This window comes from Spermophilus citellus (genome assembly GCF_964194105.1).
Source record: "Spermophilus citellus genome assembly, chromosome: X".
NCBI lineage: Eukaryota > Metazoa > Chordata > Mammalia > Rodentia > Sciuridae > Spermophilus > Spermophilus citellus.
Window position 1 is genome coordinate 115780537 of NC_138190.1, and position 25405 is coordinate 115805941.

General features: G+C 35.7%; 1 protein-coding gene across 1 annotated transcript in view; it reads left to right on the forward strand.

Annotated features, from left to right (window-relative positions):
• Positions 1 to 21499, forward strand: part of WDR44 (WD repeat domain 44) — a 92018-nt gene extending 70519 nt beyond the window's left edge. The window contains exons 13-20 of the mRNA XM_081278071.1: positions 2438 to 2551; positions 10550 to 10672; positions 14353 to 14544; positions 14736 to 14837; positions 15064 to 15179; positions 16365 to 16492; positions 17286 to 17420; positions 20179 to 21499. Of these exons, the coding sequence (XP_081134197.1) occupies positions 2438 to 2551; positions 10550 to 10672; positions 14353 to 14544; positions 14736 to 14837; positions 15064 to 15179; positions 16365 to 16492; positions 17286 to 17420; positions 20179 to 20273 (1005 nt within the window). The 3' untranslated portion in view covers positions 20274 to 21499. The remainder of the gene's footprint in view (positions 1 to 2437; positions 2552 to 10549; positions 10673 to 14352; positions 14545 to 14735; positions 14838 to 15063; positions 15180 to 16364; positions 16493 to 17285; positions 17421 to 20178) is intronic.
• The last annotated feature ends 3906 nt before the right edge of the window (positions 21500 to 25405 follow it).

The window sequence follows — 25405 nt, forward strand, 5'->3', positions numbered from 1 at the left end:
CTTAAAATTTCCTCAATAAATTTATCTACTTGTATTAAGATAGACAAACAGAAGATACTTTTATTTAAAGTCTCAACTTTAAACTTTTTGACCCAGTATTACTTCTTGTATAAGGATAAAGAAATAGTCAAATTAGGATAAACATTCATGTTCCAGGGCATTCATGAATTGCTGTTTGTATTAGCAAAAGAATTGGAAATGTCTAGGTGACCAGAAAATGGTGAATGATTAAATTATGGTGCATTCATGTTGTATGGCCTGTAAGTGTTTCCAAAGTGTGAAATGAAGAAAGTTCTCATGGCACAATAAAAGAAAGATCAAATTGTGTATACAGTATGATTTCAGTTATAGTTTTAAAAAATGAAAGATTGAAGATGGTCAATATGTAAGAAGATTGTGGGTGGTTTTAGCTTTTCTACTGTCTAGATTTTGTAAACTGTCTATACTGACCATGTACTATTTCATAATAAAAAATATTTTTAAAAATATCTTGAAAAAAGGTAGAATGCAGGGAAAAGAAAATGGGTATTTGAGGAGAAAGAAAGGCCTGGAATCACTGCTAGGGAAAATATGCTAAGAAGTTAATGAAAAGTAAATGATAGTTAAACAAGAAGTGGACTCTTTGTAATAGGGCAAGACTATTTAGTTTTATGTCTTGACAGCAGTCATAATCTGGCAGCAAAATTAGAGGTAAAGTTTTAGTTATCTAGGATTAGGAGAGCTTGGTAAAAGGTCCCAAAGTCTGTGTTACTGGTCTACTTCCATAGTTGATCTGAAAATATTTTTGATACATGGTAAAGTTCTCTAGGGGGCTGGGTGTATAGTTCAGTGGTAGAGCCCTTGCCTAGCATGCATGAAGCCCTGGGTTTGAACCCCTGCACCACAAACAAGCAAACAACTAGACAAAGAATAGTGGTAATTTTTGTCTATCCCATGGCCCCTGTCCTAGTTCAAACCTCATTATTCTTAAACTTATTGATTGTTCTTCTTGCTCCAATGGTTCTCTCCAAACTGTCTTTGTCATTGTCCAGAGTTCTCTTTTTAAAGCACCAGTCAAATCATTTTATTTATTCCTTTTCAAAACCCTGTGTTGGCTCTCTGTTGTCTTAGAATGTCCAAACTTTTAAGCCACAAATTCAAGACCCTTTATGATGTGGTCTCAAAGTAGCTTTCTACCCTAATTCCTTACTGTATCTCAATGAACTTTTTCTATCCTCATTCTGCCCACAATTCTATAAATATGCAAGGCTTAACTAGCACTCCATGGTTTTGCTCATGCTACATCCTCTAGAAGAGCTGAGGGACAAATCTGGACTTAAAATTAGATGACTTATATTCCTGCTTTGCTTCTGATGTTCACAGCTGGCTGTGTGATGTTTAATATGTTATTTTAACCTCTTTGAACCTCAGTTTCTTTCCTAATTTTTTCATCTTCACTGTATTAATATCTACCTCAGGGAGTTGCTAGGACTCATTCAGATAACGAATACAAAAAGCATGTTATAACTAAATGCATGGCACACATGTATGGCATTATTTTCTACCTGGCTCTGTCAGGATGCTTTTGACTTCAGATAACTTAAACCAACAGAAAAGAGCTTAAACAATGAGGAAGCAAGACCAGAGGTAAGGCTGTTCCCGGGTTGGTTAATTCAGCAACTCAATAGTGTCATCAGGGACACAGGATCCTACCATCTTCCTGCTGTTTACTCTGTTGTTTTGTTCTCTTGGACTTTTTTCCCACATGGTCCCAAGATGGCCACTATAGTCTTAGGTGTTGCATGCACACAACAATATTCAGAGACAGGAAAGGGGAAGGTCCCTTAAGTATGCTCCTTTTTAAGAGTGAGAAAATCCCTCTAGATAAGACTCCCTTTATTCTTACCATCACTGTAATCTTCTCCTTATGTCGAATTGATAAAACATCTAGCATGTGCCCATACCTAAACTAGCCATCATTGGGACAGCTCATCTTAATTAACTTAAACCAATCATGACCCCATTGCCTGATGCTGGCCCCTATCTTTCCTGAAGAAACAGATTCTCAGAAAAGGACAAATTAGGGACTTTGTTAGGGAGGGAGAAGATTGTGATAGCAGGGTATATATAGAGATTATACATATATATATATATATATATATATATATAGATAGATAGATAGATAGATAGATAGATCGATCTAGAGAAAGATGTATCTAGAATGATCTATCTTCTGTCTAAAGGAAAGATCCTAGTTCATTAGGTAGGGCAAGGAGATGAAAAGAAGAGGCCATAAGTAGTAGATCAGTATAAAATGGAGTTTGATTTTGGTGGCTTATGATTTTATTTTAGGTACTTTACCAACTGATGACAAAACAGGTGGGGGGGGGAGATTAAGAAGCTTTGGTTTTGCTAGTTCTACACCTCTGTTTTAAAGTTTCTCTTTATATTTAAATAGGTATGCAGTGGAAATGAAGAAGACCCTGATGACAAAAACGCACCTTTTCGCCAACGGCCATTCTGCAAATACAAAGGACACACTGCTGATCTCCTCGATCTTTCATGGTCTAAAGTAAGAAATTGTTATTTGAATTGTATATTAATTCTATATAACTATGAATTTAAGATAAAAACAGTTTTATTTGTATCATTAACACACTGTCAAGTGTTTGGATGTTCATATATCCTTTGTGGGAATTGTATCTACAAGTTAAGTTTAAAAGAAGAGAGCTTTTGAGCCAATTTCTTTCTTTTTTAATATATGACAGCAGAATGCATTACAATTCATATTACACATATAGAGCACAATTCTTCATATCTCTTGTTGTATATAAAGGCATGAGCCAATTTCTTAAAGAGTTGTCATTAAAGGGGAAGGGTGGGAGGGTAGAGAGATGAGGGAGGGTCAAATAACAGGTACCAAAATACAAATACTCGTGTTACTTAGCACAGTTACCTTTGCTTTTATTATAAGCGGTAACTTTGCAAAATAAGTTTCCTCAGCAAAATGAATATGATTTTGACTACTAAGTTGAAATCCATAATATCTAATCAAAACTGTTTTGGGGTTAATTGGCTAACATTCATGAAATTATTAATTTTTGTTTGACAGTTTGTGATATTTTTCCTTATAGGAAAATTATTTCCAAAGTAAAGAGGCTCTTTTGCCACAAAATATCTTAAAAGTCTTGTGAAAATTTAAAAGAGATGTTTTAAATTTTATATAAGGTATTTGAAGTATGAAAACTTAGAATTTTTACATGATCTCTTATGCTTTCTTCATATTAAAATTTGTCAGTAATCAGAATCTACAATATGTTAAAAATTTGGGGAAGAAAATAATATTTAAAAGCCTTGACTTGAGGAAAATGAACTGAGTTAACCAATTAATATCAGGCATACCAGTGGTACCCATATATTTTAACTATGTCAGGAGAACTTCATGTGGCACAAAGATTCCAGCAGTATATATTGGCAAGTCAGGCTTTTTCTGAGCTCCAGCCTTGTTCTTGCCATACCTGTTTAGATGTTCTGAGTACTTTTCTTTAATCATGTGTTCTTTACCCACATCTCTCTTAACCTCTCAAAACAAGCTTAGGTCACACCTGGTAGTTGATTTTTAAACAAGTCCTAATTGTCTCTTTGCACTTCTTTCCTACCCTGAGTTGTCAGAAGACGGAAATCTGAGGTATCTTTAATCTGGTAATTATATTCATCTGTAAAAAGTACAAATCAAATATTTAGAATCTTTGCTTTCATCTTGCTTTTTTTTTAAAGCAAACCATTTTTTTTTCTGAAATGTGATACTAACGGAAAGAACTTTTTAAATTTTTTAAAAAGTATTTGTGGGATACAATGTGATAATTCAATATATGTATAATAATATGTAATGATCAAATGAGGGTAATTTTAGCATTTCCATCTCCTTAAATATTTTTAATATTTTTACTTGTAGATGGACACAATACCTTTATTTTATTTATTTATTTATTTGTTTATTTATTTAATGTGGTGCTGAGGATCAAACCCAGTGCCTCACACATGCTAGGCAAGTGCTCTACCACTGAGCTACAACTCCAGCCCCTCAATCTCCTTAAACATTTATCATTTTTTTGTGTCAGGTGCTTCTGAACTCTTCTGTAGTTCTTTATAAAGCATGTAATAAATTGTTGAAAATTATAGACACCCTATACTGTTCTCTGGAACACCAGTATTTGTATTTTGGTACCTGTTACTTTACCCTCCTTCATCCCCCTACCCTCCCACCCTTCCTAGCCTTTAATGACAACTCTTTAATAAATTGGCTCACAGGCTGGGGATGTGGCTCAAGCGGTAGCGTACTCGCCTGGCATGCATGCAGCCTGGGTTCGATCCTCAGCACCACATGCAATAAAGATGTTGTGTCCACCGAAAACTAAAAATAAATAAATAAATAAATATTAAATTCTCTCTCTCTCTCTTTAAAAAAAGAAAAGAAATTGGCTCATGCCTTTATATACAAGCAGAGATATGAAGAATTGTACTCTATATGTGTAATATGAATTGTAATGCATGCTGGTGTCTCATATTTTTAAAAAAAGAAAGAAATTGGCTCATGCAATGTGGTGAAAGGCAAGTTTGAAATTTATAGGACATGGGCTGGGGATGTGGCTCAAGTTGTAGCGCGCTCGCCTGGCATGCTTGCGGCCCGGGTTCGATCCTCAGCACCACATACCAACAAAGATGTTGTGTCCGCTGAGAACTAAAAAATAAATAAATATTAAAAATTCTCTCTCTCCTCTCTCACTCTCTCTTTAAAAAAAAAAAAAGAAATTTATAGGACAGCCCTGTAGGGTGGTAGGAAACAGCAGAAGTTTATGCTGCAGTCTTATAGCAAAATTTTTTATCCTCTGGGAAACCTCAGTTTTTCTTCTCAGGGCCTTCAGCTGATTAGATGAGGCTCACCCATATGCTCAAGGGTTATTTCCTTAAAGTGAACTGATTGTACATGTTAACTAAGTTTACAGAATGTCTTCACAACCACTAGAGAGGTGCTTGATTATACAGCTGGGTACTATACCCTACATAGAATGACACATAAAATTAACCATTATAGAGGCTGGGGGTGTAGTTCAGTGGCAGAGCACTTGCCTATCACTGTGAGGCACTGGGTTCCTTCCTCACCACCACCTAAAAATAAATAAATAAAAAGAAGCTATTGTGTCCATCTACAACAAAATATTTTTAAAGAATTAACCATCATAGCTATCTTTTGATCAAAATTAGTACCTTTTCTTTAAATTCATTCTCCTTAGCCTTTCTCTGGAACTTGATCATTTGATGCAATTAATCTTTTTTTTTTAAATACTCTTCTTGGTTATGGAAACTTATACTTTCTTGATATCCTCCATGTCTCGTTGACCATTCCCCTTTTTTCCTTCACGGAAGGAATAGTAAAAAGAACATTACTTAAAACCTATGCATACACACCTATATAAAGGTCAGTACTTTCCACTCACTCAAAACATATCTGTTTATCAATCTACCATCTAATTAAGCATATGAACTCTGGAGCTATACTCCTGGGGTTTATAACCTACCTAGTCTAACCCTTATAGTTTTGTAACCTTGGACAAGTTCCTTAAGGAACTTGAGGCTCAGCATGCCTCATTTGCAAAATAAGCATAATAAAAGTAGCTTCCTCAAAGAGTTACAGGGGAAAATTAATTGACCTAGGAAATACAAATCAAATGGCCCAACTAATATTATTTATTAAGGTGTCAGGTAGCAGTTTAAGCATTGAGGACACAAGCAAAATATAAATACATATGCTCTCTATTTGTACTCTCAAATCGTATGATGTCATTGATGTTTCCTTATCAATAGTTTTTTTAAAACTGAAATTTGTGCCTGTTAACTAGCATGCCTAAAGCCATATATCCAAGGAGTAAAGAAAGGAGTTAGGGTTCAACTCTCATGGCTTTGGAGTATTCCACTCTAACCCATTCCTGTGTAATAACAGCTAATCACCATATGGAAACAAAATTACAAAAATAACAAAATGTTCTGTACATCACAAGACTTAAGTAATCAAAATTCTTATACACTTTCTTCCCTGTTGTTCTTTCCAAACCCCTGGAGGCAGCAGACATATGATTTAGTATCTATCTCGCTATCTACTTATTTCCAGTGAAAAATATGCATTTTTAAGGACTGGTGCAAGTTTATGAACTGGCCCTTCCTGGTCTTTTTTTTTTTTTTTTTTTTTTTTTGCTACTAGGGATTTAATTCAGTGGCACTTAACCACTAAACCATATCCCCAGCTCCCCCTTTTTATAATTTTAGGGAAGGATCTTGCTAAGTTGCTGAGGCTGGCTTTGAACTTGAGATCCTTCTGCCTCAGCCTCCCAAGCCATTGGGATTATAGGTGTGTAATAATGCGCCCGAATCTTTCTGGTCCTTTTTTTTAATATTTATTTTTAGTTGTAGTTGGACACAACACCTTTATTTCACTTGTTTATTTTTGTATGTGGTGCTGAGGATCCAACCCAGGGTCTTGCACATTCGAGGAAAGCACTCTACCGCTGAGCCACAACCCCAGCCCCTCTTCCTGGTCCTTGATAGTATGAATACCACTCTGTGAAGAGATAAATACAAAAACTAAGATGAAGCCATTTAGAAATGTTAATGTGAGTTTTTCAAAGTAATTTTATGATTGTTGAATCTAATCTTAAAAATTGGGCTTTTAGCCAGGAGCAGTGATGCACACCTGTAATCCCAGCAGCTCAGAAGGTTGATTCAGGAGGATTAGAAGTTCAAAGCCAGTCTCAACAATTTAATGAGGCCTTAAGCAAATTAGCAAGACCCTGTCTCAAAAAATTTTAAAAGTGGTTGGGGATGTGGCTTAGTGGTTGGGCACCCCTGGGTTCAATCCCACTTATATAATAAAAATTGGTTTGTGTTTTATATTTCTTTTATTTTCTTTTTATTCTTCTAGTAGTTATTTTCTGTATTTTTAGTAGTTCTGGTCTGTGATCCACTGGAAATTAAAATAAAAAACAGTCATTTATCACAAATATTTTGAGAAGCATTGGTCCAGATAGGTTATTTGAATGGGATTTCATCCCATATCAGAATGGTCACTAAGACAAGGAAAAGATGGGGAGAAAACACCAGTTTCTGATCACCTTATTGGGGTAGTGGAAAAATTAATAATCATTTGAGACCAGATGCAGTGTTGCACACCTGCAATCCCAGTGACTGAGGAGGCTGAGGCAAGAGAATTATAAGTTTGAGGTCAGCATGGGCAACTTAGAAAGACTATCTCAAAATAAAAAATAAATAGGACTGGGGATGAGACTCAGTGGTACAGTATCCTTGGCTCAGTCCCTAGTACTGCAAAATCATTATCTTCACAATCATCATCATCATCATCATCATCATCAAATGTTCCAGGTGTTTCCTGTGTGTAAGCAGGTACCAAAGATGCAGCTGGATCCCAGGATTAAACATCAGTGAGGAGAAGAGGGAAAAGGCAGGGCTGAGCATTAAAAGGACATGTGTCAATTCTATTGTGTCTGTTGTTATGGCCAAAATTGGCTTGGGTTTGTTGATGTCCCTGCTGTATCTACTTTTAAATATTTTGAAATATTTTAAGAGTTAATAACTCTTAAAATTCATAAGCAGTTTTCCATCTTTAGAAATGCAGGCTTTGAGGACTTACCATTTTAGTTAGGAGGAAGAAGTGCAAAAGCTCTACTGTGCAACATGGTGACTATAGTGAATATTCATGTGTTACATTCTTGAAACATGGTAAGAGAGTAGATTTTACATGTTCTCACCACAAAAATAATAAGTATACAGATAATGTGTGTGTTAATTAACTTGATGTAGCCATTTCACAATGGACACATATCATGCAATGTTTATGTGTCAATTAAAATCAAATAATAAATTGTAAAAGTTGGGGATGAATGGTCTCCAAGGGCTTATCATATCCCTAACTCCCCAACCCCAGAGGAAAAGAACAAAATTTCTTCTGTTCTAACTGCACACATATAGTGCCTTTCTTTTTCTTCTCCACTAACCAAAAATGTATTCATTCTTTTAAAAAAAAAAAATTGTAGTTGTAGATGGACAGCATGCCTTTATTTTTGTTTATTAAGGCTCAAACACAGTGCCTCACATGTGCTAGGCAAGTGCTCTAACACTGAGCTACAGCCCCAGCCCCAAAATATATTCTTTCTTTAATCCCATCTCCTTTGTAAGGCATTCCCTGACAACAAAGATAAATGTTGATCTGTTTTACTGAATTTTTATAACACCTATCTTGTGCTTTTTTTCATGAACTTTTTAAAAATTTTTTTAGTTGCCAATGGGCCTTTATTTTATTTATTTATATGCAGTGCTAGCGCTCTGCCTCTGAGCCACAACCCCAGCCCCATGAACTTTCTTTTTACTTAAATCTTACCTATGTACATTTCTGGGTCTTGTTTGCAACAAGATTCTAAGTCCCTTGAGGTTAGAGGCCTGATCTTCTTTCACTGTTGTTCCTCTTTAATGTGTTTAACAATCAGTATTTATGATGGGTTTTCTATTTGTTGAAGACTTATTTTATGCCAGGTAATAAGAATTACCTTATTAATTGTTAGAATAACAACCCCCACATGGTGGACAGTCTTTCATTTTATAGATGAGGGGGCTGGGCTCTGTGATGCACCTAAGATCACAAAACTAGCTATGGGTAGAACTTGATTTACATCTAATTTCTTTAACTCCCAGGATCAATGCTTAGTTTAAGAAATTTATTTAATTTTATCTATTCAATAAGTATTTATTAAGTAGAAACTTCTTGACATATAGAACAAATCATAACATGTCTTCTTTACAGAATATTTTAGGAATGTCTTCATATCTATTTCATATGCTTATACTACCTCTTTTAGTTACACTACCTACCTCTTCCAGCTTAAAGCAAGAACTAAATGAAGACAATTTTTATTTGGAATGTTTTATTTTGGGTTTTTGCTGGGGATTAAACCCAGGGCCTAGCACATGCAAAGCACATGCTCTACTACTAAACCACATACCTTTGGCCCTGAATAAAGCCAGTTTTAATGAGCAGCGTGCCATCGGTTTAGTTTTCATATAGTTGTTATTAGTCAATAGAAAATAATAATGAATACTACATATACTCGTTCAAACTTTTCTGGAACTGAGTGGATCTGCAAAGTAAAAATAATGGTTATTAGATGTTTCAAAGATATTGTAGGTCTTCCAAATTCTGTTTGTTTGTGGTACTAGGGATTGAACCCAGAGCCTCATGCATGCTAATCAAGTGATTTATCACTGAGTTACATGCCCTGCCCCCAAATTCTGGTTTTTAATTGTAAAGTATGCCATCTATCAAAAAACGGTTTTGCTACATAAATGTATACTTTTTGAAATAGTCAAAAATAACATTTATATCTCTGTATAATTACATATCCAAATCCATCTTTGCAATTAATGTTTTTACAGTCAAAAGAGTAAAGATTAGTAATTAGTATTAGCAAATGACAAAGTTATCATGGTACTTTCCATAACATGTCTTCTACTTAAGCACTCTGTGAAACAGTGTAATGGTTAGAATCTGGACCTTAAGCCAGATCACCTGAGCACAAATCCTAGCTATGCCACTGATGAGCTATATCTCTTAGCCAAATTGTTTACCCTCTCTGTGCCTTACTGTTCTCATTTGTCTAAAAGGATGATTTCTACCTCAGAGTTGCTATATAGTACTAAGAATAATATAGACAAATTATACATATTCAAAAATATTATTATTGCTTTGATTTGTTTAGAACCTTTAAGCATACCAGAAAATAATAGGGTCTCATTTGAGTTTCCTTATTCAGTATCACTTAAATTTCTTACCCTTAAATAGATTGTTTAGAAGTTAATGAATTTCTACCAGCTAGATCATTTTGACAGATAGATGTTTCGTTCTTTCATGATGGAGCCATCACAGTGCCTCATCATTTATACTACCTCTTCAAGCTTTGAAAGTTCTATGACCTATTATGAAAGATTTGACAATTTGTATTCTCTATTTTTCTTGCCTAGAGTGTGACAGGTGCACAATAACTTTTCATTTCCATGCTGCATTATAAAGTAATTTTTGAAGACTTTAAATGACAATTAGGATCCATGTGAGTTAAAATTCACCAATATTATCAATGTGAAAAATAACTGAACTGAAATGACAACCAAGTGAGTAGATGCCTTATATTTATAGTTAAGTAAGTTTCCGTGTGTACAGGCTATACCAGCTAAGGTACACCTTAGTCTTCTGCTGGTGCCTGGAAGATTTCTTTGGACATAGATTGTAAGATTCATGCAAATTTCAGAAAAGGTAATATGAATTGATGAAATCTGATATTTAAGTGATTGAGAAAAATTAGATCTTTCCAGTGAATTGGATAATCTTTTGTTCTTTCTGGTGCTGCATACAATAGCACTATGGAGGTACATAAAACTGAAAGTTCACTTTTGTTGTACAAGTAGGTTTTTTTTTTTCATATGGTCATAATCAATATCATTTTCTTCATAGAACTACTTTCTGCTGTCTTCTTCAATGGATAAAACAGTCAGGTTATGGCACATTTCTAGAAGAGAATGCCTTTGCTGTTTTCAACATATTGATTTTGTCACTGCCATAGCTTTCCATCCAAGAGTAAGTAATTGTTTGTATATTTTGTGTCATGCTAAAAGGAAGATGAGGGAATTCGGTTTCTTTGGAGGGCTGTTGGGCTACAGAAAAAATATTAATAGCTATATAGATTGAATCAGTTTAAATTAGTGTTCCATTTTGCTTTAAAAATGGGAAGGGAAATAAATACTCTGTTACTCTGTATCAGAAGTGGGAATATTTTATTCTTAATGTAATAGTAAATAAGCATTCCAAATATTTTATTAGATATGTAGGGTATAAATAAAGTATCCCATTAAAGATGAGAGCTATTACAGATGGAAGGAGAAATCAGCAAATTTATAAAATGAGAAAGGGAAGTGTATACAGAGGAATTGTAGGAGGATTAGAGAGGAAAAAGAGAAAGTGGAAAAGACTAAAAGAAGCAAAGACCAAAATTCATTATAAGATATACAAAATTCTGCCAGGCATGCTGGCAGACACCTATAATCCCAGAAGCTCAAGAGGCTGAGGCAGGAGGATTGCAAGTTCAAAGCCAGCCTTAGCAACTCAGCAAGACCCTGTCTCAAAACATAAAAAGGGCTGAGGATGTGGCTCAGTGGTTGAGCACCCCTTGATTCAATCCCTCATAACCCCCCCCAAAAAAATACACACATACAACATACACACACAAAAAAAAAATTCCTATTTAATGTCTGGAAACTTTGTTAATCCTTTATTGTTGTTGTTATTTATTGTTTTGACAGTGTCTTGCTTTGTTGCCCAGGCTGACCTCAAACTCCTGGGCTCAATGATCCTCCTGCTTTAGCCTCCCAAGTAGCTTGAACCACAGGCATTTGCCACCTTACCTGATATATGTTGTTAATCTTGATATCCCTTCTTACTCATTTTCAATATAGAAATTTTTAAAATATCTTTCCCCTTTAAAGAAAGTACTTCATATTATTTCAATCAAAGAAGAAAAATCTGCTTTAATGGACTTGTTGTATGCCCTTGAAGGTCAGAGACACCAAATGCTTAAAGCTAGATTGGTTTTAAGTTTTTTTGCAACTGTAAGCACAAGGGAAATCACATGCTGGTATCAATTCTACTGCCTAGACCTATAATAATTGGAGTCAACTTGCCCTCCCCTATGTTGACATATGGTTACATTACCAGTCATGTCCCTATCCCAATTTGTTTAACAATCAGTGTCTTTTTTTTTTTTTTTGTACTGGGGATTGAACCCAGGGGCACTTTACCACCAAGCCACATCCCCAGCCCTTTTTATGTTTTATTTTGAGACAGGGTCTCACTAAGTTCCTGACGGTGGCCTTGAACTTGAGATCTTCCTGCCTTAGTTTCTCCAGTTACTAGAATTACAAGTGTGTGCTGTCATACCCAGAAAGCATTATCTTTCTTTTTTAAATTTTTTTTAGTTGTACATGGACACAATGTCTTTATTATTTATTTTTATGTGGTGCTGAAGATCGAACCCAGTGCCTCACACATGCAAGGCAGGCGCTCTACCACTGAGCTACAGCCCCAGCCCCACCATTATCTTTTGAATGTAGCATTTCAATCATATTCCCATTTCTTTCTCTTTTCACCCAAATTAGGAGTAAAGACTCTTTTTTCCCCTCAGTATACTTTCTGCCTTTTCTAGGCAGGTTTACGACATAGGTAGTAATAATTTTGAACTCTTAGAAGAACTTGGTCATAAACTTATGAAAATTAAAAATGTCTGATCTATGTTAATACCTTATCAGTTTTGACTATCAAGTTGTTAGAGGCTTCTTTCTGAATAACATTGCTATCCTGGTCCCCTAAAGATGCAGCAGGATAGATTTAACCCTTGTCTCTTTTTTAGCTATCAGGGTAGAAAGGTACCTTACATTGTGATAGTACTGGGTAGCTTTTTATTATTAAGGCCTCTGACAGTCAGTAATTTCTGTATATTTTTATTTTTGAAACAAAAAAGTCTACTGATCTGGAGGGGTTTTGAGAGGAGATGGGAAGAATGCAGTGGTGTAGACATTTTCTTAGACAATATGACTTGGAATATGACTGGAAGGAAGGTAGCAGAATTGTAAACAGCAAATTGGAGATACACACACGTACATAAGTAAAATTTTGAATTAGAATGCCAAGATAAAGGGGCTGGGGATATATCTCAGTTGGTAGAGTGCTTGCCTTGCATGCATAAGGCCCTGAGTTAAATCCCCAGTACCACAAAAAAAAATAAAGAAAGAATGCCAAGATGAAGTTATTTTGTTTGTTTTTTTTGGTTTGTTTTTGTAGTACTAGGGATTGAACCCATGGCTTCATGCATGCTAGGCAAGTGCTGTACCACTGAGCTACATCTCCAATCCCCAAGATAAAGTATTTTTACTTGTTCAGCTCTTCTAGTATACAATGAGTAGGGCTGATTAAACCATAGTCATAAAAATGCCCATTATTTGTTGATTGTCCTTGACAGGCATCATAAGTAGGTAAGAACAATAATCTTAAGCAGAGAAGAGAATTGCCTCCTTGTTTTGGTGCCCCAATTATTTAATCTTTAATTCTTATGTTGCCCAAGATTAGACCAGCTTGTTGGTAGGACTGATTTAGTTTACTGCAGGATATCTTGACCTTGATACTATTGACATTCTTTTTGTAAATATTTTTTAATTGTAGGTGGACACAATACCTTTATTTTATTTATTTATATGTGGTGCTAAGGATCAAACCCGGGGCCTCACATGTGCTAGGCAAGCACTCTACTGCTGAGTCACAACCCCAGCCTGGCATTCTTTGTTATAGGGGGAGAGAAGCCTCTCCTGTGAATTGTAAGATGTTTAACAGCATTCCTAGCCTCTGCCAACTAGTTGTTGGTAGTATCCCAACCCACAGCAGGCTGTGACAACCCAAAATGACTTCAGACAGTGATAGATATCTACTGTAGGGTCACATTGCCCCAGACCTTATAAGAACTCCTGATCTGAGATTGAATCATGAAGTGATTCTCTGCTGACAAGGTATTAGAGTTCCCAAAAAAGACTGGTTCTGTAAGCCACTGACCCATGTTACCCTTTTATCCCTGTGTTATGTGTATCTCAGGGAGAGTACGGTATAGGATAGTGTTTCCCAAAACATGGTCCTTGAAGGTATTAGCCCTGTTAGATGTTCCTTCTTGACTCCCCCATCTGCCCCCCAAAAAGTGTGTGGTGAGATAAGTTGGAAAACACTACCTGCTTTACCCTCTTTTTAGAGATTCAAATCATGGATTAGTTGAGAATACTGTTTAACATTTTGCAATCCAGAATTTCTCTGAATTATTTAATCACAGAATTTTTTCCATGCAATACATACTCAAACACATTTTCTATTAATATACATACTTTAAGAAAAGCAGTTCAAGGATAGGATAAAATTATTAGAATGTTATTTCTCCAAAATGAAAACTGAGGTTTCTAATTTTTATTGTTTTTTATGCATAAACTAATGCTAGCTTAAAGAATAGTGCTTTGGGACTGGAGGTGTGGTTCAAGGATAGAAAGCTTACCTGGCATGTTGGAGGCCCTGGGTTCCATCCCTAACATCCAAAACAAAAGATGAAGAAGAATACTTCTACAATGAGATCTACATTTTAAAACGTTATTTATAATAGACTTAATGTTTTGGTTTGCCAAGTTTTTCTTCATGTGGTAGAATAAAAAGCTTTTCTTTTGCCACCTTTTTAGGATGACAGGTATTTTTTAAGTGGGTCACTGGATGGAAAGCTTCGCCTTTGGAACATACCCGACAAAAAAGTGGCTTTGTGGAACGAAGTAGATGGTCAAACAAAATTGATCACAGCTGCAAATTTCTGTCAGAATGGCAAATATGCAGTAATTGGGACGTATGATGGGAGATGTATTTTCTATGATACGGAGGTAAATGATTATTTTGTGAGAGTAACGTAATTGAATACTTAATAAAATGCTTTTGTGGTTTGGGGCAAGTCATTAATCCCCTGCCTTACTTGTAAAGTAGGACAAATAAAAAAATCTGTCTAAGAATTGGATCAAGTGATCTTTGAAGTTTGTTCTAATTCTGATATTTTTAATTTATGCTTTCTTTTTAGCATCTGAAATACCATACACAAATACATGTCCGATCTACTAGAGGGCGCAACAAGGTTGGAAGGAAAATTACTGGCATTGAGCCTTTACCTGGAGAAAATAAGGTATTGTACTATTCAAAACCAGCTTTCTTCACACTTCACATAGATTTGAAGTTAGTTTTAATATCTGGACAAAAAATGTATTCCCTTTCTGATGGAAACTCCTATTTCTAGCTTTGAGGTCTGTTTGTTTTATATGTGTTTAATGTCCCTTTTTTGGCTTTGATGAAAACAGCTTAACTTAGACTAAAAGTTAATATTTTTAACTTTTCCTTTTATTTATTTTTAGATACTGGTAACCTCAAATGACTCTAGAATCAGACTATATGATCTGAGAGATTTGTCACTATCCATGAAGTATAAGGGTTATGTCAATAGCAGCAGCCAGATCAAAGCAAGTTTCAGGTAAATTGACATTGAGAAATTCCCAAAAGAGATCAAAACATTTCTTCCCTATTCCCATTTTTTTTCATTGATCTATGCCTTATTTTTATGTGAGGGTTTTAGTTTCTTTGAACTTTGTAACTGGCATCTCATATCATCATGCAATACTTACCTTGTCTACATGTATGGTTGATAAGACTTAGAATGGCCCCCATTCTACAGATGAAGAAACCAAAACCCCAAAAGTTGATTGGTCAAAGTCACAGTTGCAGAGCCAGGATTAGAAGACTCTTAGCTTCAAAATTTTTGCTTTCATTTGTTATGTAAGCTTTTAATTGGAGGATTACCCCAACACCCCCACCATTGTCTTTTTCCTTTTAGGTACAAGAGCTCAGAAAGCAAAGTGCCCTATGTTTACACCTTTACTTATTATTATTTGAACTCTTTTTTTTTTCTTTGTACAAGGGATTGATCCCAGGGGCACTTAACCACTGAGCCACATCCCAGCTCTTTTTTGTATTTTATTTAGAGATAGGATCTGACTGAGTTGCTTAGGGCCCTGCTAAGTTGCTCAGGCTGCTTTGAACTCAAAATCCTCCTGCCTCAGCCTGCTGAGCCTCTGGGATTACAGGTGTGGGCCACAGGCTTCGTTATTTGAACTCTTAATTTATGATCTGCAAGCTCTCCTTTTGAAATAGGATTGCCAGCTTGCCTTTTCTTCTTCCTAGCCATCTTTCTTTCAGCTCTTTTCCTATCAGTTGTACTTTTCTTCTTGAATTCCCTAATAATTAACTGGTAAAGTATTCTGCTTCTCTCATCCCTTAAGTAAGTCATTGTTTGTTCCAGTGTGAGTTAACTGGCATCAAAGTGACCAGAGCTTTGATAAAAATACAGATGCCAGGACTAGAGGGGTTAGCTCAGTAATAAAGTACTTGCCGAGTGTGTGTGAGGCCCTAATTCGATCTTCAGTAAGTATACACGTATACACACACACACACACACACACACACACACACACACACACACACAATATAGCACCCACATTAGACCACCCACTTAGAACCTCCAGAATGAGACAATGAGTCTAGTTTTCAATAAGCTCCTTCAGGTGTGTCTTAGGTATTTTAAATTAGGAAGTACTGGTAGAAAGAAACCTTAATATTTTTTCTTTTTATTATTTTTTTTACCTTTATTCCCAAAATTTAGCCATGATTTTACTTACCTCGTTAGTGGTTCAGAAGATAAATATGTTTATATCTGGAGTACTTATCATGACTTAAGCAAGTTCACTTCAGTCAGGAGAGATCGTAATGACTTCTGGGAAGGTATTAAAGGTAAGCAAATACCTACTTATATGTATCTTATAAGTGAATAAAGTGGAGATTTATCAGAATAAATTTGTATCAGCATTATTTAAGAAGTTTATCAATTATAACTGCTTTACATCCTATTTGGCTTTGTTTGTTTGATTTTTCTATGCCAAGGAAGAATTTGTCCTGGTCTAAAATGTAAGAATTCATAGGATCTTAGAACTTTTTGTTTTGTTTTGTTTAGAAAATACTTCTAGGTTTTAAATTGCTATTAGTTACTTCTGTTTGTTTGTTTGATTGATTACCTTTTGACAATACTGGGATTAAACCCAGGGGTGCTCTACCACTGAGCAACATCACCAGCCCATCTAGATAGGGATTTGCCAAATTGGCCAGGCTGCCCTCTAACTTGTGATCCTCCTCCCTCAGTTTCCTGAGTAGCTAGGAGTAGAGGTGTGTGCCACTGGGCCCAGCTCTTTCATTAGTTTTTAAGGATGTTTGGCATATAACATATATGTGTGTTAGTTTCTTTGCCCTATCCCACACATTGGGGATTGAACCAGGGGTGCTTTACCACTGAGCTATGTCCCCGGCCCTTTTTAAATTTTTTAGTTTGAGTCAGAGTCTTGCTCAGTTGCCCACACTGGCCTCAAACTGGCAATCCTCCTACTTCAGCCTCCCAACTAGCTGGGATTACAGGCATGCATCATCTTACCCAGCTTGTATGTTAGTTTTAAAAGATATTTTGCATATTACCTTTTTGTCTTGATGTTTAATATCAAATTTATCAGTTATCCTAAAGTGAATTATTTTCCAGCACATAATGCAGTTGTTACATCAGCCATCTTTGCTCCAAATCCAAGTTTGATGTTATCTTTGGATATGCAATCTGAAAAATCAGAAGGGAGTGATAAAGGTGAAGATGCTGAAGTTTTAGATACCACATCATCTGGTAGGTACCTATATTTTATTTGCCCTAAACTTTTTTCTTGTCACTACTTAGGAGACTCACTAACCTAGTGTTGACTATGATGATATTTTAATGAGTATAAAGAATATTTGTTTACAACATAATAGTCATTGTTTGTTCCATGTGAGATAACTGGCACTGGTTTTCAGATATTCATTTTGGAACATTTTAGTAAAATTTTTTGCAAATTTTGCTTTTTTAATTCATCTAGGAGTTAATGAAAATTTTGAAAGTTCATTTTTATAGGCAACCATTTTCCTCAAAGAAATGCAAACAGTATATGTAGGTACAAACCTTCTTTATTATGTGTCTTTTCTACTAGATTGTAATCTCTAGAAGAGACTCTGTCATATTTATTGTCTCATTGCCAGTGCCTAGCAAAGTGATTGCCTGTATATTTTGTTGACTAAGCGAATTAAATTCAAATGAAAGCAAGCTTATTTTCTACTTGCCACAAATTTACAGCTTCTTGAGATAGGTAGCTATTTACAAGCCAGTAATTTCTTACATGTGGTAAGACTTTGAGAATGAGTAGTGATTCCAGTTATATAAAAAAATTCAGATTAGGAAGTGAAAAGAAACTGTGAACAAGTACTATTGAATGCCAGCCAATTATTTAAAAGTAGTCCCTACTAGTCCTAAGATTATGGTACGACTGTGCAAAGTTGAACCAGTTGTTAGTAGAAATCAGTTTGTATTATGAAAATCAGTAGCAGAAGAGTTTATTTAATGTGTTTTCTCACTCTACAGACTACAAGCCAACTTTTTAGAAAGCCTTAAAGTCAAAGCAATAGGATGTAAGAGGGTACTTCTTAAAAAGATTTTGAATGCTGGAAAGTTCTTACTCTCAAGAAATTACTCTTGTAGTAGTATTTACACTCTCCACACACTATTTTTTTTTAGTTGTAGTTGGACACAATACCTTTATTTTACTTATTTTTTTAATGTGGTGCTGAGGATGGAATCCAGAGCCTCGCACGTGCTAGGCAAGCGCTCTACCATTGAGCCACAACCCCAGCCCCATCTACATACACACTATTCTTTGATAACAAAGGTGAACTTCAGTCTAGTACCTCATTCAGTTGCAAGATTTAAAAACAAAACCAAGTTAGAATTATTAAACCTTTACTTGAATACATATTTGGAAATACTGACCTCTGTTTTTTGTTCTTTGGAGGGTTTTTTGTATTGTTTTTTCCTCTTTTGCTTTCCTTCTCAGAATTAAATCCCATTTCTTTCTTCTAACTTAAGTGATATGGGATTTTTTTTCTTTTTCTTTTTTTTTTTTTGTACCCACACAGTTATACGTTTCTACACTCATATGTGTTTCCCCTTCATATTCTACAGGAAATCCTAGCTATGGATTATTCTCAGATTTTTTTTCTTGTTGTTGCTTTGCACCTATGTTGGTATAATCTAAGATTTTTCTATTCCAGTACTGGAAAATAAAGCGAGGAACACTCAACCACTGAGCTACGTTTCCCACCCATTATACACACACACTCACATATACACATACACATATATATATTTGTTTGTTTGTTTGTTTTGAGACAGGTTCTCACTATGTTGCCGAGTCTGGCCTCAAAATTGTGAGCCTTCTACCTCAGCCTCCCAATTTACACCATCACACGTGGCAGGAATAAACTCTTAATCCCAGGGTATGGAGATCATAAAATATCTGATTGTCCTCTCTTTCTTCCTGACATATTTGACAGTTTGAGCCTGTCATCCTAGTATATAAAATGGTGGCGATAACCTGCTTTACAGGGTTTTGATAGGAATTAAAGATAACATTGCAAAGTGTCTAGCAGAATGCCTGGTATGTAGTAGATGTTATCAGTATCATCTTTATTATTACATAGTCTCAATGCATTTGTGTATGATGAATTTTTTTCTTCTGTAGCCTTTCTCATATACCTAAGTCCTTTGCTACTGCTACACAGCATGAGTTTGGATATACCAGAAGGGTAATGAGGAATGCTCAAAGACATAGAATATGTTCTTAGTACATCTAAGTGAAACCATTTTGTCTGACTCATCCTGTATACAACTTTCCAATTAAAGTTTAGATTATTCTTTTCCTTATTAATCAGTCCTTCTTACATCTATAATCTTTACCTATTTATAATAGAATTAGTTAACACTGAATTTATTAAATGTTTTGACACAACTGGCAATTGTTAGAGGTAAGCATTTTTTCCATTCGGCATAGCTATATAGATCTTCATATGGAATGTAAAGGCAAACGGTGATGTCAGCATTCATAGAGCTAAGGTGTTTACTTCATTTCATGGCAGTTTTAATGTATCTGCAGTACAGTAAACCTTACTGTCACTGTTATTAGAGACACTGTTAACAATAGACTTGCCCAGCTAGTCCCATTCAGCCAGCATTCCATTTCTGCTGCTGAATAACACTCTAACCTATACTCATGAAACGGAAACATTAAACGATTTAGAGGCTTAGGCTCCTGAGAGTAAATCTGGGCCTCCAGGCCCCAAAGAAGAATAATATCCTCAAGCCAGGAAAAGAAGAGCTAACATAAAGTTAGTGGAAGTGAACCTCAGAGAGGAGGAAGGTACAGCAGGATGAACAGGTTACAGGAACAAGCCAGAAAAGACTGTGGGGAAAAGATCTTCCCCCACAAAGGTGGAGTGTCATGGGCATATGGTAATTGTGACAGCAGGCTGCATTTTCCTTTAAAATTCACTGAAACTGTTTTTTCTCTGCTTTTAAGGTACTGCGAAGATGGATAACACAGAAGTTCTTCTCTCTGCTGACTTCACTGGAGCAATCAAAGTGTTTATTAACAAAAGGAAAAATGTATCTTAATTTAAATTGACATTTAAAATAAACATATCAGTAAGTTTCTATATGTATCAGAACTGAAAAAAAATATATAGTATTTCAGGCTAACATCCTTTTTTAATTTTTATTGAAAGTTTTTCAAATATAATATATTTTTTGAGAGGCAGTGTTAATGATCTAGGAAATCCTAGACTGATAGACTAGAAAAGAATGTGGCTAGATTAACATTGCCAGACATTAGGTTTTATGTTTTGTTATGTTTGTGTTTTTGTTATATAATTATGAACATGCACAAGTTTCTGCATGAAAAGATATTAATATATTAATCACATGTGTGTGCCTTTTGGTTACATGCACTAAATCTAACAAAGTTAAATTATTTCAGTGGCTCTTTTAGCCTCTTACTGGGGTATAGTCTTGTTTCTAGCTTAAATTTCTTTTGCACAAAATTTCATTTTAAAGAAAAGTGGTCTCCCCGGGTGCAGTGGTGCACGTCTATAATCCCAGCAACTCGGGAGGCTGAGGCAGGAGGATCCCAATTCAAGGCCAGCCTTAGCAACTTAGTGAGACCTTGTCTCAAAATGAAAAATAAAAAGGTCTGGGGATGTGGCTCAGTGTGTAAAGCACCCTTTGGTTCAATCCTCAGTACCAAAGAAAAAATAAAAGTGGTCTCTTTTGACTGAGTTATTGTTTTCAAAATGTTATATAGATCTTCAATAGGTCAATAACCATGGGTAACTGGTTTTTATAAATTTCTCAATTTGGGGACAAGATTTTTTTTGTGGTCTAAATTGTGGACTTAAGATTATTTTCTTTGTTTGTGTATATATATATATATATATTCATATATATATATACATATGTATTTATATATATGTGTGTATATATATATATATATAATTTTTTTCTTTGCCACACTGGAGCACAATGTTTCTATGTAAAGAATTCTTTTCATTCTTTATTCATGAGCACCAGGCTTTGCTCACTTAAAAAAAAATAAGCCGCATTAAGGAGTGAGTCTTCTTTTTTACAATAATGTAAAATTGAACTGTTTACATTTTTTTAAAGCATTGTAGTTTTTAAAAATTCAAGCTGTTTTGTTTTTTGTTGTTGAATTTGAAAGCCTTTGTAAATATCAATATAATGTACCAATGAAATAACATTTGGGACAGTGGAACCCTGACCATGTTGTTGATGGTTAGCATATGTTTCTGAAAATTAAATATGTATTATTAAAAGTTGGTCGCCAACACTTGTTGAACATGACTTATTTTCAGACGACTTCACTAAACAGGAATGCAAGACAAACTCTGGTTTTAGTCATTTTGATTTTTAGCAAACAGAAGGCCAGATTTTAGACCCCTAAATGATAAAGCATTAGCTTCATGCCTTTAAAAAATGTTTAAGTTTAGCCCGGTGTGGTGGCACACACTTGTAATCCCAGCAGCTCAGGAGGCTGAAGCAGAAGGATTACAAATTCAAAGCCAGCCTCAGCAACTTAGCAAGGCCCTAAACAACTCAGCGAGACCCTGTCTCTAAATAAAATATAAAAAAAGGGCTGGGGCTTGGTAGTCAAGTACCCCTGGGTTCAATCCCCAGTACTAAAAAACAAATTAAAAAAATGTTTTAAGTCTGATTCTAAAAGGAACACTGGTAAGAGTTCATCTCTATGCTTATATGTTCTTTACTCCATTTATTTTCAGTATGTGAGTGAGAAGCTGGGGAGTCACACTCATCCTTGTTCATTAGCATTGTCTTGGAGTGTTCTGGGATTTCTGGCTAACTGTATTTTGTTTGCCTTTGTTTCTCCCTCTATGCTGCCTTCTTCCTCTTCCCTTTTCCTTCTCCCTTCTCCCCTATATTCATCTCTCTACTTTGGTGCCCAGATTCTCCTATACTTTACCTGTAAGATTGAATTGCTTTGTCATTGACTCTCTAACTAATCACAGTTCCTTTATGCCCAAGGTCTGGGTGGCAGTGTGATTGATCCAGAACTCAATGTCTTCAACTTTTTGAGGCAGTTTGACTTTCACTGACTTCTCTCTGAACACTGTAGCCTGCCATGGTGCTGGTTGTTTCCACTGCAAATAATCGGATGTTGCCATATGAATATTTCCTAATAGGTGTTATGTGACTGCTTGAACAAAAAGACAAAAATAGTTGGGATGCAAGCTTAAAGCATAATATTGATACTTGCTATCACTATATAAATACACTGCAAAGTTACAAGTCAGAAAGTGAGTTTGAAAAGGTAACATTAAAAGGTATACAAAGAACAATTGAACACTATCTGTCCCTAAAATTAGTGTTAGAAACTATAATAAGTGTTTCATTCAGCTTTTTCACCACTGTGACTAAAAGACCTGACAAGAACCATTTTAGGGAAGGAAAAGTTTGTTTGGGGCTCACGATTTCAAAGATCTCGGTTGACAGACAGCTGGCTCCATTCCTTGAGGATCAGGATGAGGCAGAATATCATGGTGGAAGAATGTGGGGGGGGGGGTGAAGCAGCTCATATGATAATCAGGAAACAGAGACTTCACTCACCAGATAGAAAATATACCCCAAAGCCATGTTCCCAGTGACCCACTTCCTCCAGCCACATCCTACTCACCTTCAGCTATCACTTAGTTAATCCCATCAGGGAATTATTTCACTGATTGGGTTAAGACTTATAGCCCAATCATTTGTCCTCTAAGCCTTTTTGCACTGTCTCCCATGCGAGCTTTTGGGGGATACCTTACATCCAAACCATAATAATAAATAATGTGGTATTATAGGAAAGCACAGATTTCAAACTGAGATAAACTTGGATTAGTTTCCCTCTACTAACACATTCCTTGGGCAAGTTATTTATCCTATGTTTACTTTGTTTCCTTATATATAATGTAGGAATACCTAAATCCTAAAGAGTTGCTGATAAATCATGTCTATGTAAAGTTTGGTGACTAGCCAATAGGTATATTCAACATGCATTTCTCATTGCCTCTTTAAAATCCCTGAGTGCCCTCCCAGACCTCATCCCACACACACAAAAAAGCAGTATATGTAAACACTTTCTAGATGCAGGGATTTCATGGACAGACCCCACTTTAGGCATTAATATAGGGCTTTTTTAATTTCAGTACACTTTTGTTTGTTGTGGTGCTAGGGATTGAACCCAGGGGTTCACACATGCTAAGCAATCACTCTACCACTTAGCTACATCCCTAGTCTGTCATATATATATAAAATTGTTTTTTTGAGACAAGCTCTCACTAAGTTGCTCAGACTGGCCTCAAACTTGTGATCCTACTGCCTCTACCTCCTTAGTAGTTGAGATTGCAGGTGTGTGCCACCACACCCAGCAAGATACATGTTTTTAAAACTGCCAGCGTCTATTATCACCTCTTCATAAAAGGGAGAACATTTTGGAGCTGGGGTTGTGGCTCATTGGTAGAATGCTCACCTAGTAGGTGTGAGACACTGGGTTCAATCCTCAGCACCACGTAAAAATGAAATAAAAATATTGTGTCCACCTACAACTAAAAAATAAATGGTTTTTTTTAAGGGAGAACATTTTAGTAAAAAAAAAAAAAAAAGTACAGGGCTGGGATTGTGGCTCAGCCTTAGAGTGCTCACCTCACATGTGTGAGGCCCTGGGTTTGATCCTCAGCACCACATAAAAATAAATAAATAAAATAAAGGTACTGTGTCTAACTACAACTAAAAAAATAAAAGTAGATCAAGCATAATTTTATAACCTTAGAGCAATAATCTACTAAAGTAAATAAACTTACTTAGCTTTTGAAAAAAAGTGATTATATTCCCTTATTTCTTAATATCCTCTTCAGGGAAAACCTCATCATTGACTTGCTGTGGCAGGCAAAAAGCCACTGTACTAGATGAACAAGTTTAATTTTTTTTTCAGAACTCTTTGAAGACTCATATTGAGCTTTCTCCCCACCCCTTGTCTTGTATACCTTAATTAGAATGAAAATATTAATGGTTCAACATAATTTAGCATGCCATTTTTTTACTGGTTTCCAAATTATATAGCTGGGCAGTGGCTTTTTATTCTGTGAAATGTGTTTAACATAATATATCCATCCCTCAAATTCTATTTAGAGTTGTATAATTTTAAGAGTCACACACCATATTTCCCCATTGGAGTGAAAAATTGAATTAGCAAAATATTTTTAATTATCCCAGAAACTTGGGAGGGCTGAGGCAGGAGGATCACAAATTCAAGGCCAGTCTTGGCAACTTAGCAACACCCTGTCTAAATTTTTTTTTTAAAGAGAGAGTGAGAGAGGAGAGAGAGAGAGAGAGAATTTTTAATATTTATTTTTTAGTTCTCGGCGGACACAACATCTTTGTTGGTATGTGGTGCTGAGGATCGAACCCGGGCTGCACGCATGCCAGGCGAGCGCGCTACCACTTGAGCCACATCCCCAGCCCTCTAAATTTTTTTTTAAATGGGCTGGGAATGTAGCTCAGTGGTAGAGCACCCCTGAGTTCATTCCCCAATACCAAATATTTTAATTGTCTTAAGTACTCTGAGGACTAAAGGTGAAGATATGTTTGTGATTGAACATTTCCTCTTAGGTTTTCAAAAGAAAAACATTCCTAATTGCACTGGTTTCTAGCTTCCTGCCTTACTTATTCATTAAATTGATGTGTATTGAACACCTACAATGTACAGAACACTGCTGTGCCTACAGAAGAATAAGACAACATCCTCATGCCGGAAGAGTTCACAGTCTGGTAAAGAAGATGGCCACAAACACAAGTTAAGAGGTTTGGAACTGTATTGTAGCTATGGCCCTAGATATGTCCCTTTTTCTCCCTTTCCCTGTCTATTCTACCCTTCCTAGTAACTCATGGCACCCATTTGATTCTTAGGCCAGTCTTTATTAGTCTATTATTACAAGCAGCAAGGATAATATGCATAAAAGAGGTTGTAAGTCATAGGTAAAGCAAAAAAATTGGAATGCCAATCATATCATATTTTCCTTGGTCTCTGCCCCTCCCCCTGTCCCAACTAAGAATCATTGTCTCATTTCCTGAAAAATCTTAACTGTCCAGTTAAATCCATGGTTAACAGATCCCATCCTCCCAACTGTTCTCATGTTCCTTTCAGTTCTAAAGCTTGGCCCTTTTTAGTTTTGTTTTGT